At 45.7% G+C, this 14787-nt stretch overlaps 1 protein-coding gene across 6 annotated transcripts in view; it reads right to left on the minus strand.

Annotated features, from left to right (window-relative positions):
• Positions 1-5213: 5213 nt before the first annotated feature.
• Positions 5214-14787, minus strand: part of BCAS3 (BCAS3 microtubule associated cell migration factor) — a 702801-nt gene continuing 693227 nt past the window's right edge. For 3 of the 6 annotated variants that reach the window (XM_087890109.1, XM_087890127.1, XM_087890106.1), the window contains one exon: positions 5214-7567. In XM_087890109.1, coding sequence (XP_087746235.1) covers positions 7422-7567 — 146 coding nt within the window. In that variant the 3' untranslated portion in view covers positions 5214-7421. Of the gene's footprint in view, positions 7568-11987; positions 12079-14787 lie in introns of all 6 variants that reach the window. The other 3 variants (XM_087890120.1, XM_087890107.1, XM_087890112.1) reach the window with 3 other exon arrangements.

Here is a 14787-nt window from a genome sequence, read left to right on the forward strand (position 1 = left end):
ATCTCATCCTTCTATTCTATTCTATTCTATTCTATTCTATTCTATTCTATTCTATTCTATTCTATTCTATTCTATTCTATTCTATTCCAATCCATCCCATCCCATCCCATCTCATCCTTCTATTCTATTCTATTCTATTCTATTCTATTCTATTCTATTCTATTCTATTCTATTCTATTCTATTCTATTCCAATCCATCCCATCCCATCCCATCTCATCCTTCTATTCTATTCTATTCTATTCTATTCTATTCTATTCTATTCTATTCTATTCTATTCTATTCTATTCCATTCCATTCCATTCCATCCATCCATCCATCTATTCTATTCTATTCTATTCTATTCTATTCTATTCTATTCTATTCTATTCTATTCTATTCTATTCTATTCTATTCCAATCCATCCCATCCCATCCCATCTCATCCTTCTATTCTATTCTATTCTATTCTATTCTATTCTATTCTATTCTATTCTATTCTATTCTATTCTATTCTATTCTATTCTATTCTATTCTATTCTATTCTATTCTGTTCTTCTATTCTATGTGATTAGAATGGCCCCAAGCCTGTTAGCCTTTTGTAACGCCCTAAAAACCTGGCTCTGCCCCCGTGCCTGGGGTGCTGAATGTATTAAGGGCCCCGTTTCCTGGCTGCATTGCTTTCTCAAGTATCTTAGCTGGTATGTGTATTTATTTATTTTGGATCAGAATAGAGCTGGAAGGGACCTTGGAGGTCTTCTAGTCCAGCCCCCTGCTCAAGCAGGAGATCCTATATACCATTTAAGACAAGTGACTGTACAGTCTCTTTTCTTTAAAAAATCTCCAGGTTTCTCTGGATGTTTCTATTGGGTTTTTTTAAAATTGTTTTAAAATGTTTTTAGTATTTTGATATGTATGTACGTTCGTCCTGCAGTGGACAGATAATTAGCCATGCAAATTGAATGAATGAATGAATGAATAAATAAATAAATAAATAAATAAATAAATTGAATGAATGAATGAAAGAATAAATAAATAAATAAATAAATTGTAAGCCTCTCAGAGTTATTGCCTGAGATGTGCAGTTATACAAATTGAATGAAGGAATGAAGGAAGGAAGTAAGGAAGGAATGAAGGAATGAAGGAATAAATAAATAATTGAATTGTAAGCCTCTCAGAGTTATCACTTCAAAACTACCACTCCATAGTTGTAAGAATTATATTTGTGCTGATTTTTCTACTCCTTCTTCCAATGTATACATCTTTTCTTTTCCTTCCTTCCTTCCTTCCTTCCTTCCTTCCTTCCTTCCTTCCTTCCTTCCTTCCTTCCTTCCTTCCTTCCTTCCCTCCCTCCCTCCCTCCCTCCCTCCCTCCCTCCCTCTCTCTCTCTCTCTCTCTCTCCATTATTGTTGTTTGAAATGAAGATTCCTGCTGGTTCCAGGAATAAAATCAACCAAATGTTGATTTTATACCCATCCTTGGCCTTTTTTTCTTTTCCTCCAAAATTCAAGTCCTCTCTCTTCGCCATATAAATCCACCCAGCTTGGGAAATTCTGACTCAAAGGCTGATATTCCCATGCATTCCTCCGGAGGTTTTCCACCTGCAAATTCCACCCGTTACAGAGGCATTTTTAAAGCAGAAGCTTAAAGTGTCCAGAAAAACTTGCCCTTTTCCTTCCTTCCTTCCTTCCTTCCTTCCTTCCTTCCTTCCTTTTTCTTTCTTTCTTTTTCTTCCTTTCTTCCTTCCTTTCCTTTCTTTTTCTTTTTCTTTTTCTTTCTTTCTTTCTCCTTTCTTCTTTTTCTCTTTTCTCTTTTCCTTTCTTTCTTCTATTTTCTTTCGTCCCTCCCACCCACCCTCGTTTCTTCTTTCCTTCCTTCCTTCTTTCCTTCCTTCCTTCCGTTCTCTTTTTTCTTTCTTTCTTTCCTTTTTTCTTCTTTCTTTTCTTTTTTTCTTCTTTTTCTTTCTTCCATTTTCTTTCCTCCCTCCCTCCCTCCCACCCTTCTTTCTTTCTTTCTTTCTTTCTTTCTTTCTTTCTTTCTTTCTTTCTTTCTTTCTCTTTCTTTCTTTTTCTTTCTTTTTCCCTATTTTTTCCTCTTTCTTTCTTTCTTTCTTTCTTTCTTTCTTTCTTTCTTTCTCTTTCTTTCTTTCCTTCTTTCTCTCACTCTCTCTCTTCCTTCCTTCCTTTCTTTTGCTGATCAGCGGGTGCATTTGCTGGGAAAGTCCTAAACAGGCCCTTCACTGAAGGAAGTGCACCCTTTGGATAAAGGTCTCACTCGCCACTCCAAGTGTATCTGCAAAGCTGAAGTGGCTGGCAAGTACTGGGGGCAGGGGGGAGAGGGAGGGGTTGCTGGCTGTGGCCCCTGACCGGGGTTGAATGTCACACTCCAGGCTGATAACCCAGCTGCCGCTGCTCTTTGCCCTCCACTCTGGCTGGCCAGCTATCAAAGGAGCCCTTGATAAGAGTCAGGGGCTGGGGGGAACCAGGTTGGAGAATGGGCAGAGCAATAAGGCGAGGCTGCCATGCAAAAGAGCAGAGAATGATTTGAGACAGACGAATTCAGACTCAAAGCTTCAAATCAGGTCCGTCCAGAACCGGGAATGGGAGGTTATTTTGCAGAATTATAGAAGAATGGGAAGGGACCTTGGAGGTCTTGTAGTCCAACCCTCGGCTCAAGGAGAAACTTCCTAATGGTGAGAGAAATCGACCAATGGAATAGCTTGCTTTTAGAAGTGGCGGGAGCTCCGTCATTGGAGGCTTTCCAAAAGAGATCAGACAACCGTTTGTGTGAAATGGCATAGGGTTTCCTCTCTGAGCAGGGGGTTGGACTAGAAGTCCTCCGGGGTCCCTTCCAACTCTTGTTATTCTAGATTGTAGGTTCAAGCAGGAGATCTTATACCACTCTGGACAAACGGAGGACTAATCTCTTCTTGAAAACCTCCAGTGTTGGAGCATTCACAACTTCTGGAGGCAAGTTGTTCAATCCTAGGGTTTCATAGTGGACTCACCCAAACTAATTAAGAATAGAATAGAATGGAATGGAATGGAATGGGAAGGGAAGGGAAGGGAAGGGAAGGGAAGGGAATGTGAATAGAAGAGAAGAGAAGGGAAGGGAAGGGAAGGGAAGGGAAGGGAAGGGAAGGGAAGGGAAGGGAAGGGAAGGGAAGGGAAAGGAATGTGAATAGAAGAGAAGAGAAGGGAAGGGAAGGGAAGGGAATGTGAATAGAAGGGAAGGGAAGGGAAGGGAATGGGAAGAGAAGAGAAGGGAAGGGAAGGGACTGGGAAGAGAAGAGAAGAGAAGAGAAGAGAAGAGAAGAGAGGAGAGGAGAGGAGAGGAGAGGAGAGGAGAGGAGAGGAGAGGAGAGGAGAGGAGAGGAGAGGAGAGGAGAGGAGGGAAGGGAAGGGAAGGGAAGGGAATGTGAATAGAAGCGAAGCGAAGCGAAGCGAAGCGAAGCGAAGCGAAGCGAAGAGAAGAGAAGAGAAGAGAAGAGAAGAGAAGAGAAGAGAAGAGAAGAGAAGAGAAGAGAATAATGGAATGGAATGTGAATAGGGTAGGATAGGATAGAACAGAATAGAAAATAGAGTAGAATAGAATAGAATACTTTATTGAGACAAGGATAAGATAGGATAGGATACAGTAGAATAGAACAGAATAGCAGAGTTGGAAGGGACCTTAGAGGTCTTCTAGTCCAACCCCCTGATCACGCAGGAAACCCTATAGACCATGGTTGTCCAATCTCTTCTTAAAAACCTCCAGTGTTGGAGCATTTACAACTTCTGGAGGCAACTTCTGTTCCACTGATTAAAGGCAGGTTGTTCCATAGATTAACTAACCATGGGTATTTGCTACTTTGCTGTGTTCAAGATCCGTCAGATTTGCCTAGCTGTTCTTCTACCGTTATGTAACACAGTTGGTAGAATTCTGAAGACGTCCTACCAGGTCAATGTTGAAAGCTAGGTTTCCATTGTAATTATTTATTTCCGGAGACTAGCGAAGTGTGTAACTTCAGAAGTACATCAGATACGTTTTCCTCTAACCTAACGCTTAGGAAGTCACAGCAATTGAACAGTCTTACAACACAATTAAACAACAAAACATTGTTGGTTTTCTTGCTGAGGAACATCTGCAGAAGTTTTAGAAGACAGGTACAGGTAAGTCCTTGACTTACAACAGTTCGTTTAGTGACCATTTGAAGTGGCAATGGCAATTTAAAAAGTGATTTATGACCATTTTTCACACTTACGACCAATGTAGCATTGATTGTAAGCTGGAGAAGCAGAAATAAATTAGATAGGGGAAATTTGTTTTTTTCTATAGGATAAAAGATAGAAAGATTAAAGGCTTATATGATGTCAGGCTTTTTTTAATGTATGCTTAAATAATATAAAGAGAATTATTTAAATTCGGTGAATGTGAAAAACAACACTAATATTGTGGTAAATTGGATCACTATGAATGATGCTCAGATCTAACCTTGATGGTGCAGCGGGACTAAGTGCTGTTATGTAGCACTTAGCTGCCAGCTGCCTGCAATTAGTGCGAGTTCAAATCTCACCAGGCTCAAGGTTGACTCAGCCTTCCATCCTTCCGAGGTAGGTAAATTGAGGACCCGGATTGTGGGGGCAATAAGCTGACTTTGTAGAAACACCACTTATGGGGGGCCAAAAGCCCTAATAAGCAGGTGTATACAAAAGAATGAAGCCTATTGCTATAATTGCATTGTAAGCTGCCCTGAGTCTTCGGAGGAGGGTGGCATATAAATTGAACTACTAAATTAAAAAAAATAATAATGTTCACACATAATATGGATGTATACTTAAAAAAATAATATATATATATATAATATATATATATATATATATATATATATATATAAAAATCAGATGCTTGGCTACGGATCCTGATTTATGACAGTCGCAGTGTCCTGGGGTCATATGATCCCTTTTTGTGAGCAAAGTCCGATGGGGGAAGCCAGTTTTACTTAACAACCGTGTTACTAATTTAAGAACTGCAGTGATTCACTTAACAACCGTGGCAAGAAAGGTCGTAAAACGGGGCAAAACTCATTTTAACAAATGTCTCACTTAGCAATGGAAATTTTGGGCTTGCTTGTCGTACATCGAGGACTAGCTATAGTAAGTCGTACGTCAAGGACTATCTATAGTAAGAAAGACGGCGTTTTAAACCCTGTGGTCCCTACTTTGCCCCAGAATGCAAAAAAATAAAAATAAAAATGATCCTTTTTTGGCATAGCCATTTATTCAACTTCACATGCATTTTTACACAGACATGAGGCGTTCCGAGGAACAGCAACATAATCCCCGAATGAAAGAAATGTACAGTTTGAATTATATGGAAACGAAGTCTATTTCTAAAAGAAAAGGAAGGTGGGGGGGAGAGAAATCAAAGGTTATCCTTCCCAGGAGAAAAAAAAAAAAACGAGAAAAAAAAATTAAAATTAAAATAATTGTAAAGAACTCCTTTGCGTGTAATATGCCTGGCTTTTGATACCGGGGAACAAATTACAGAGATGTCAAATCCAAGGTTGATTTAAGGAACCCAGCTAACATGCCTACAAATTAACCTACGTTCTGTTTGAATTTAGTTCTCAATGCTGATTTTTCGATAGAAGGCTATTTGTAGCTCAGGGTTGGACGGGGGTTGGGGGGTCCTTGGTCCTCTCTGAGCTGGGTGATTTTTCTTGCAAACGTTTCATTACCAAACCAGATAACATTATCCGTGCTAGAAGGGAGTGAGATTGGCTCTCATTAGGTTATAGTACGGATCAGGGGTGAAATGCTCCCGGTTCGGACCGGATCACTCGATCCGGTAGCGATGGAGGCGGGTGGTTAGGAGAACCGGTAGCAAAAATCCCTGCCCCCCCCACCCCATGCCCAGCTGAGCCGCGCAATCATCAGAGGCTTTTTTTTTTTTTTACTTTTAAAAGCATTTTTTCTACAACCTCTTCGGCTGAAAAAATGCTTTTAAAAGTAAAAAAAAAAGCCTCTGATGATCGCACAGCTCAGCTGGGATCGTCAGAGGCTTTTAAAAGCATTTTTTTTTCCTGCAACCTCTTCGGCTGAAGAGGTTGCAGAAAAAAAAAAAACGCCTTTAAAAGCCTCTGACGATCCCAGCTGAGTTGCCTGATCGCCAGAGGCTTTTAAAAGCATTTTTTTTTCTGCAACCTCTTAAGGTTGGAGAAAAAATGCTTTTAACATTTCGGTTGCGGCGGCCATTTTGAGGGAGAATTCTAGTGCCTGTTCTTAGGCCATAATTTTTCCCTTTCTCCTCAGGATTGTCTTTGGAGACTCCTGGTAGTCTCCAGGAGAAGAAAAAGTTGGCAAAACCAGTCACATTACACCCCCTCTCCCACCAAGCCACGCCCACAGAACCGGTAGTAACAAATTTTACATTTCACCACTGGTTTGGTAATGAAACATCTTGTTGTGGCCTGTCGGCCACCGGCCCCTCCAGCAGCCGAATCAGAGGAGGGGGAAGAGATGTGGGAGTCAGGGTCAGCATCAAGGCAACCTGAAGCTCTGAGGGGAAAGAGGGAATGGAGCTGCAGAGAGAGAGAGAGAGACTGGGCTGTCCGTCAGCCCTCAGATGGAGAGTCAACAGCCCCCAGGTCTGGAGGTGGCTGATGAGGAAGAGGAGGAACAGCTGGGTCCAGTGCCTGACGCGCAGATGCGCAGAAGGCAGAGGAGAGGAGAGCAGTGGAAATCTATGGGCCGGTCCTCGGGACGGAAGAGCCACCACTGCTAACGAAGCCCCATCCTAGCTCTGGGGATAAAAGGCAGGGAGTGGGTTTGAATAGGTGTGGCAGACAACTATCTTCCGGCCGGCCGGCCTTGTTAGCCTGTGGTGACAGAGAAACTTTTTGCCGGGGCTGCCGGCTCTCCTAATAAAGGAATCATTTGCTTCAACTACAGACGGTTTGTCGTGTTTGGGGAGACGTCTGCAAGAAAACTAACCAAGCTCAGAGACCACCAAGGAGCCCTCACTGGCGCTTAGGCCAACCATTGAGGCAAAGATGCCAACAACTCTGAAGTAAGGGTCCTGTTTTTCCAAACAGGCCAGAGAAAGGCCTCGATTTTAAGTCTTACAGAAACAGTTAAGCGATGAACTGAGTCCAAATCTCAGTTTTGACGCGGAGCCAATGGAGCGGCGGGGAGAAGGAAACGCTAAAAACGCTTCTTGAAAACAGCGGCGTCTGATTTTGAAGGTCGGGAGGAGAAATGTTAAGCGAGGAATCTCTCCCCTGTTCCTATTGCACAAGAGAGCAAACGCAGCATTTTGTTCGTCGAGTCCCGGAAAGGCGAAAAGCAGATTGTGGCATCCGTGAGTTTTAGGGAGCCACTGAGTTGGATGGACATCAAGAACTCCTGGAGAAGGTTGGTTGGTCAGTCTGAGTTGAAGTTGTCCTGTCCCACGAGGTACGTGGTTTATGGGGAACCCGTCGGAAAGAGGCTCAAGGGCTGGCTCTCGGTGGGGAGAGGGGACCGGTAACCATCAAAAGTTCGTGGGATGCTCTCATTAGTAGACTCTGAGCTGTTACTCAAGGTTTCAATGCTTCCTTCTCGCTGGAGCTCTGCAAGAGAAGGAAAAGACAACGTTCTGGTTAACGCTGAAGACCGAAAAGAAAAGAAGGAACAATGTAGGAAGGCTGTGTGCGGGGGGATGTCCCTTGAGTTGGGATGATATGGGGTGCAGGGACGTACAGGTAGTCCTCGACTTACGACGGTTCATTTAGCGACCGCTCCAAGTGACAACGGCACTGAAAAAAAGTGACTTGCGACCGTTTTTCACAGTTGCAACCTTGGTAGCATCGCCATGATCTAAATTCAGTCGCTTAGCAACTGATTCATATTTATGACGGTTGCGGTGTCCCAAGGTCACGTGATCACATTTTGCGACCTTCTGACAAGCAAAGTCAAGGGGGAAGCCGGATTCGCTTAACAACTGGGTTACTAACGTACCCACTGCAGGGATTCACTTAACAACAAGAAAGGTCGTAAAATGGGGCAAAGCTCACTTAACGAATGTCTCATTTAACAACGGAAATTTTGGGCTCAATAGTGGTCATAAGTCGAGGACTACCTGTATTCCTCTAAGCCCGTGATGGTGAACCTGTGGCACGCAGAGCCATATTGGTGGGCACACGAACTCAGCTCCGCCAGTGATTTTTCTGGGACCTTCTGGGCCCACTAAAAGTAGGGAAATAGGCTGTTTCCTGCCTCCGGAGGGCCTGGGGGTGTGTGGGGGAAGGACCGTTTTTTCCTCTCCCCAGGCTCCAGAGCCTCTCTAGGAGCCTGGGGAGGGCGAAAACGGCCTTATCCACCTCCCTGGAGGCCCTCTGGAGGACAGAAACGGCCCGTTTGCCGACTTACCGGAAGTCAGCAAACGGGCCGTTTCTGGTCTCTGGAGGGCTTCCGGGTGGGGTGGGGTGGAGAAGGCCATTTTTGCCCTCCCCAGGTTCCTAGAGAGGCTCTGGAGGCCTGGGGAAAGCAAAAACCGGGCCTCCGGGCCCATTGTGCCATCGCATGTGAAAAGCAGGGGAAATGTAGGGGGGCTTATGCATGCATGTGCGGGGGGGCATGGCACATATAATTATGGATGTGGGCACACATGCGCACGACTCCCCCCCCACGCTCCCCACGCTTTTGGCATGCGATGGCAAAAAAGGTTAGCCATGACTGCTCTAAGGAATGCCTTTATGTAACTCAGACATAATGATCTGAGTGATGAAATATCCCAATTCTCGTAGCTGTTCTGATTGGGTGATGCAATACAGGTAAGTCCTTGACTTACAATAGTTCATTTAGTGACGGTTCGAAGTTACAATGGCACTGAAAATGGAGGCTGGTGACCATTTTTTCTCACGACCGTTGCAGCCTTCCCCCCTGATCCCGTGAAAAAAATTCAGATGCTTGGCAACAAGACTCATACATACGACGGTTGCAATGTCCAGTGTGAGTGCGTGTGTGTGTGTGTGTGTGAGAGAGAGAGAGAGAGAGAGAGAGAGAGAGAGACGTGATCCCCTTTTGTGACCTCATCACAAGCAAAGTCAGTGGGGAAGCCGGATTCATAGGAACAACCGTGTTACTCACTTAACAACCGCTGGGATTCACTTAACAGCGGTGGCACGAAAAGTCGTAAAAAGGGGCAAACTTAACAAATGTTTCATCTATGTAATGTTAGTAATTAAAAAAATTTAAAAAAATAAAAAAATTAAAAAAAAACAAATGTTTCATCTAGCGACAGAAATTTGGCCTCAATTGCCGTCGTAAGTTGAGGATTACCTGTATCTTGCCATCATGGTTGGGGCAGACTGTTTTGGTGTGTGTGTGTGTGTGTGTGTGTGTGTGTGTGTGTGTGTGTGTGTGTGTCCCGGCTGATGAATAGCCAATGAAAGGAGTTTCTTGCTGTCCCCCTTAATCTTGGCACCTCTCCCCAAAATATCTACCAAGGATTATGGATGGATGGCTTTGCCATCACCATTTCGACAGCCTGAGATGGGCAACGATGCAAAATCCTGGCTAGACATCCAGGTTTCTTCTGGTGGCAAGCTGTTCCACTGATTAATTGTTCTAACAGTCAGGAAATTTCTCCTTAGTTTTAGATTGCTTCTCTCTTTGATTAGGTTCTACCCAGTGGTGGAATTCAAATAATTTAATAACTGGTTCTTGGCCCTAATGACCGGCTGGGTGGGCGTGGCCATGGTGGGCGTGGCCAGGGGTGTATGACAGGCAGCACTGCACCCCCCTGGAAACAAAAATGGGCCATGGGGGGGAGACGCGCTACCCCCCCGTGCCCCGTTTGGGCCTAGGCGGCCTGCCCGAAACCTCCTGGGAGCGAAAACGGGCTGCGAGCGGAGAGGCGCCCCACCCCTCCCACGTCCCATTTTGGGCCTAGTAGCCTCCCTGCACTTACCTGGGAGCCAAAATGGGGAGCATGGGGACTCCTGGAAGGGGCGGGGACGGGTAAGGCCAGCCAGAAATTTAACTACCGGTTTTCCCGAACCGGCTGAATCCCATCACTAGTTCTACCCATTGCTCCTTATCCTGCCTTCAGGTGGTTTGGAGAATAGCTTGACTCCCTCTTCTTTGGGGCAACCCCTGAGATACTGGAAGACTGCTATCATGTCATCCCTAGTCCTCCTTTTCATCAAACTAGACATACCCAATTCCATCAACCGTTAAGATCTCCCGACGCCCCCTTTTGCGGCCTTCTGATGAGCAAAGTCAACGGGGGAAGGCAGATTCGTTTAGCAACCCGTGTGACTAACTTAACGCCCGCAGGTCGTATAAAATGGGACAAAATTCACCGAGCAACCGTCTCACTTAGTGATAGAAATTTTGGGCTCAGTTGTTGTGATTTGTAAGTTACATCACCTCTACCTTCCCCCACCCCCACCTCAGTTCAACAGCAGGTTTGCGTGCGTATCTCTCACCTTTGTCTGACCCGTTTTTCCTTCTTCAGACGTCAATATATTTCCCCCCTCCTCTAGAAATATCTTTAGAAGCAGATCAATACCGCAGGAGACCCCACTGAGGCATGCGAGCACAAGAAAAATCCATCAAGAGCAAACCGGCCACCTCTCCGTTCAAGGTGAGAAGGAACGGAAACCACAATATTAGCACCTCAGCCTCTTGCCAAAGAAGCCCTCAGAAGGGCTGAAGCAATGACGGAGAAGAAGCCCTTACCCGCTGCAGTGGTATTCCAGGGCCAAAGGAGAAGGGGGAGAGGAGAGGGGAAGAAAAGAGAAGAGAAGGGAAAGGAAGGGTGGGAGGGAGAGGAGAGGGGGAGAAAAGAAAAAGAGGGAGGGAGGGAAGGAGGGAGTGGAAGAAAAGAGAAAAGAAGGGAAAGGAAGGGTGGGATGTAAAAAAGAAAGAGGGAGGGAGGGAGAGGAGAGGGGAAGAAAAGAGAAGAAAAGGGAAGAAAAGGGAAAGGAAGGGTGGGATGTAAAAGGAGAGAGAAAGAAGGAGGGAGGGAGGGAGGAAGGGAGAGAGGGGGAGGAAGGGAGAGAGAGAGAGGAGAGGGGAAGAAAAGAGAAGGGAAAGGAAGGGAGGGATGTAAAAGAGAGAGAAACAGGGAGGAAGGGAGAGGAGAGGGGAAGAAAAGAGAAGAAAAGAAAAGAGAAGGGAAAGGAAGGGAGGGATGTAAAAGAGAGAGAAAGAGGGAGGGAGGGAGGAAGGGAGGGAGGGGAAGGAAGGGAGAGAGAGGAGAGGGGAAGAAGAGAAGGGAAAGGAAGGGAGGGATATAAAAGAGAGAGAAGGAGGGAAGGAGGGAGGGAGAGGAGCGGGAAGAAGAGAAGGAAAAGGAAGGGAGGAATGTAAAAGGAGAGAGAAAGAGGGAGGGAGGGAGGGAGAGAGAGGGGAGAGGGGAAGAAAAGAGAAGGGAAAGGAAGGGAGGAATGTAAAAGGAGAGAGAAAGAGGGAGGGAGGGAGGGAGAGAGAGGGGAGAGGGGAAGAAAAGAGAAGGGAAAGGAAGGGAGGGAGGGATGTAAAAGGAAAGAGGGAGGGAGGGAGGGGGAGGAATGGAGAGAAAGAGAGGAGAAGGGAAGAAAAAAGAAGGGAAGAGAAAAAGGAGAGAACAAGAGAAGAGAGAGGAAGGGAGGGAGGAAGAAAAGAAGGGAAGAAAGGATGCAGAGGGGACAAGCCGACAGCCCTGTATGACGCAGAACCATTTCTTCATCAAGAAGACTTGGAGATACTCTCATCCTTCAAAAAGATGGACCCCCTGAAGCCCATAGATAGACCCCTGAAACTGAGAGAGAAGAGAAGAGAAGAGAAGAGAAGAGAAGAGAAGAGAAGAGAAGAGAAGAGAAGAGAAGAGAAGAGAAGAGAAGAGAAGAAGAGATTGTTCCTTGGACTAATTTTGCGCAGAGTGTTGCTTGCCTGGGTGTCCAGGCACTTCCGGTGGCTGGAAAACGGTGCTACTTACAGCTCTGATGCCATTTCTCGGACTAGGGACAGGTGGATGGAGGTTTGCTTTGACCTGGAATTTACCTTCTCAAACCTAGAGGAGATCCCTCTAGATCTGGGCTGAGGCGCCTGGGGGAAGCGGAGTTGGGAAGCGGTGATGGATGTGGAGACTCTTCTGTGGATAAATAGAGGGCCGTGTTCATTTGAGCGGGTGAAACAGACACAAAGGGGAAAAATTAAAAAAAAAAAAGTAGACGGTACAGGAAGTCCTCGACTTACGATGGTTCGTTTAGTGACCGTTCAAAGTTACAACAGCACTGGGGAAAAAAAACCTGACTCAGAACCGGGTTTTTTTTTCACACTTACGACCGTCGCAGCGATCCCCCCCACAGTCACGTGATCGAAATTCGGACCCTTAAGGCCTTAGAACCTGCCTAGTATTTATGACATGCGTAACGTTCCGGGGGTCACTCGGTCCCCTTTTGCGACCATCAGATGAGCGAAGTCAACGGGGACGCCAGATTCCACTTAACCGCCCGGTTACTAACTTAACGAACTGCAATGACTCACTTAACAACTGTGGCAGGAAAAGTCGCAAAATGGGGCCAGGCCCGCTTAATAAACGCCTTCATAATAAATAATAATGGTAAATAATAACGATAATAAACAATACACAGCTATCATTATATCATAATAATATTAATTATTCTAATAAATAATAAAGCTAATAAATTAGTTAAACTTAATAAGCATCTGACTGAGCAACATTGTTGTGGCCCGTCAGTGGCCTGTGCAGCTAGTAGCTGATTCAGACAGCGAGGAGGCTGGTGTGGTGCTGTGCCAGCAGCCTGTGCAGCTGGTGCCCGAGTCAGACAGTGAGGAGGCTGGAGAAGATGTGGTGCCAGAGGAGGGGATTCAGCCAGGGCCTTCAGAACCTCCAGAAGCTCCCTTAAGTGAAGAGGATGAAGAGGAGGAGCCTCTTCTCGATGCACGGGCGCGCAGAGCTGCCAAAAGGCAGGAGTGGCTCCTCAGGAAGAGGTCTCCTCAAGAATAAGGCTTGGAGCTAATTGGCCACTCCCTTAGCCTATTTAAGGAGGAACACCGACTGAAGCAATTTGTAGGGAACAACTTTAGTTCACTCTCCTTCGCGTCTGGATTCTCTGCAAATTGCTTCTGGGCTTTCTGCCAACCATAGTAAGATTGTGATTACTTTATCTTTGGATTTCTTGTAGGCTGTTAAGAAAGTTTATTAACAGCCTTGGTTTGAAAAAGGCTGAGTTATTTTAGTAAATTAAGTTTTGTACAGACTTTGTGTGTGCTGCGTTCTTTGGGGTCCGTAGCTGGGGCAGAACAAACGTATAATTTGGGCTCAATTGCGGTCGTAAGCCGAGGACTACCTGGGTTGGACCCTCCCCTTTCTTTAAAGCAGAGCAGAAACATAACCTACTGCAGGGGTATCAAACTCGATTTCACTGAGGGCCGCATCAGGGTTGTGTTTGACCTCGGGGGGGGAAACACACGTGGCAAGGGTGTGTGTGGCCAGCTCGATGTCATTCGTGTCGGGGGCATCTGTGGTGGCCCAAGCACTCTGCCAGCAAAAACGGGCTCCTGAGCTCCTTTTTCGACTACGACCGCTTCCTGCAACCCTCTGCCAAGGAAAATGGAGCTCCGTTTTCGCTGGCACAGGCACCGTGGCCAAGTCCTTTGATGTTTTCACGGCGGCCCTGTGGGCCAGATCTAAGCAACCCGGGGGCCATATCCCGCCCCCGGGCTTTGAGTTTGACACCACTGCTCTATACCAATCCAGACAAATGGTTGTCCAATCTCTTCTTAATAACTTCCAGTGTTGGAGAATTCACAACTTCTGGTGGCAAGTTGTTCCACAGATTAATTGTTCTCAATGTCAGGAAATTTCTCCTTAGTTCTAGGTTGCTTCTCTCCTTGATTAGTTTCCACCCATTGCTTCTTCTCCTACCTTCAGGTGCTCTGGAGAATAGCTTGACTCCCTCTTCTTTGGGGCAACCCCTGAGATTTTGGAACAATGCTATCATGTCTCCCCTAGTCCTTCTTTTCATTAAACTAGACATACCCAGTTCCCGCAACTATCATTCTTCATCTGTTTTAGCCTCCAGTCCCCTAATCATCTTTTTTGCTCTTCTCTGCACTTTTTCTAGAGTCTCCACATCTTTTTTTTCTTTTTACATCATGGCGACCAAAACTGGATGCAGTGTTTCAAATCCAAATGAGATAGGCCAGTAGGTAAGTTCTAGAAGTAAAAGATCAGCAGCCAGAAAACTATCCCGGCATTTTGTACATCGGGATCGGGGTGAAATCTAGCAGGTTCTGACAGGTTCCAGAGAACCGGTAGCGGAAATTTTGAGTAGTTCGGAGAACCGGCAAATACCACCTTGGCTGGTCCCAGAGTGGGGTGGGAATGGAGATTTTGCAGTATCCTTCCCCAGGAGTGGGGAGAGAATGGGGGTTTTGCAATATCCTTCCCCCAGGAGTAGGGATTTTGCAATATCCTTCCCCCAGGAGTGGGGTGGGAATGGGGATTTTGCAATATCCTTCCCCCAGGAGTAGGGATTTTACAATATCCTTCCCCCAGGAGTAGGGATTTTGCAATATCCTTCCCACAGGAGTAGGGATTTTGCAATATTGCTTAACGCATTGTTAGCCGCCCTGAGTCTCCGGAGAAGGGCGGCATATAAATCAAATTAAAAAAAAATATATCCTTCCCCCAGGAGTAGGGATTTTGCAATATCCTTCCCCCAGGAGTGGGGTGGGAATGGGGATTTTGCAATATCCTTCCCCCAGGAGTGGGCTGGGAATGGGGATTTTGCAATATCCTTCCCTCAGGAGTGGGGAGGGAATGGAGATTTTG

This window comes from Pantherophis guttatus, chromosome 1 (genome assembly GCF_059756535.1).
Source record: "Pantherophis guttatus breed Tessera chromosome 1, ASM5975653v1, whole genome shotgun sequence".
Taxonomy (NCBI): Eukaryota; Metazoa; Chordata; class Lepidosauria; order Squamata; family Colubridae; genus Pantherophis; species Pantherophis guttatus.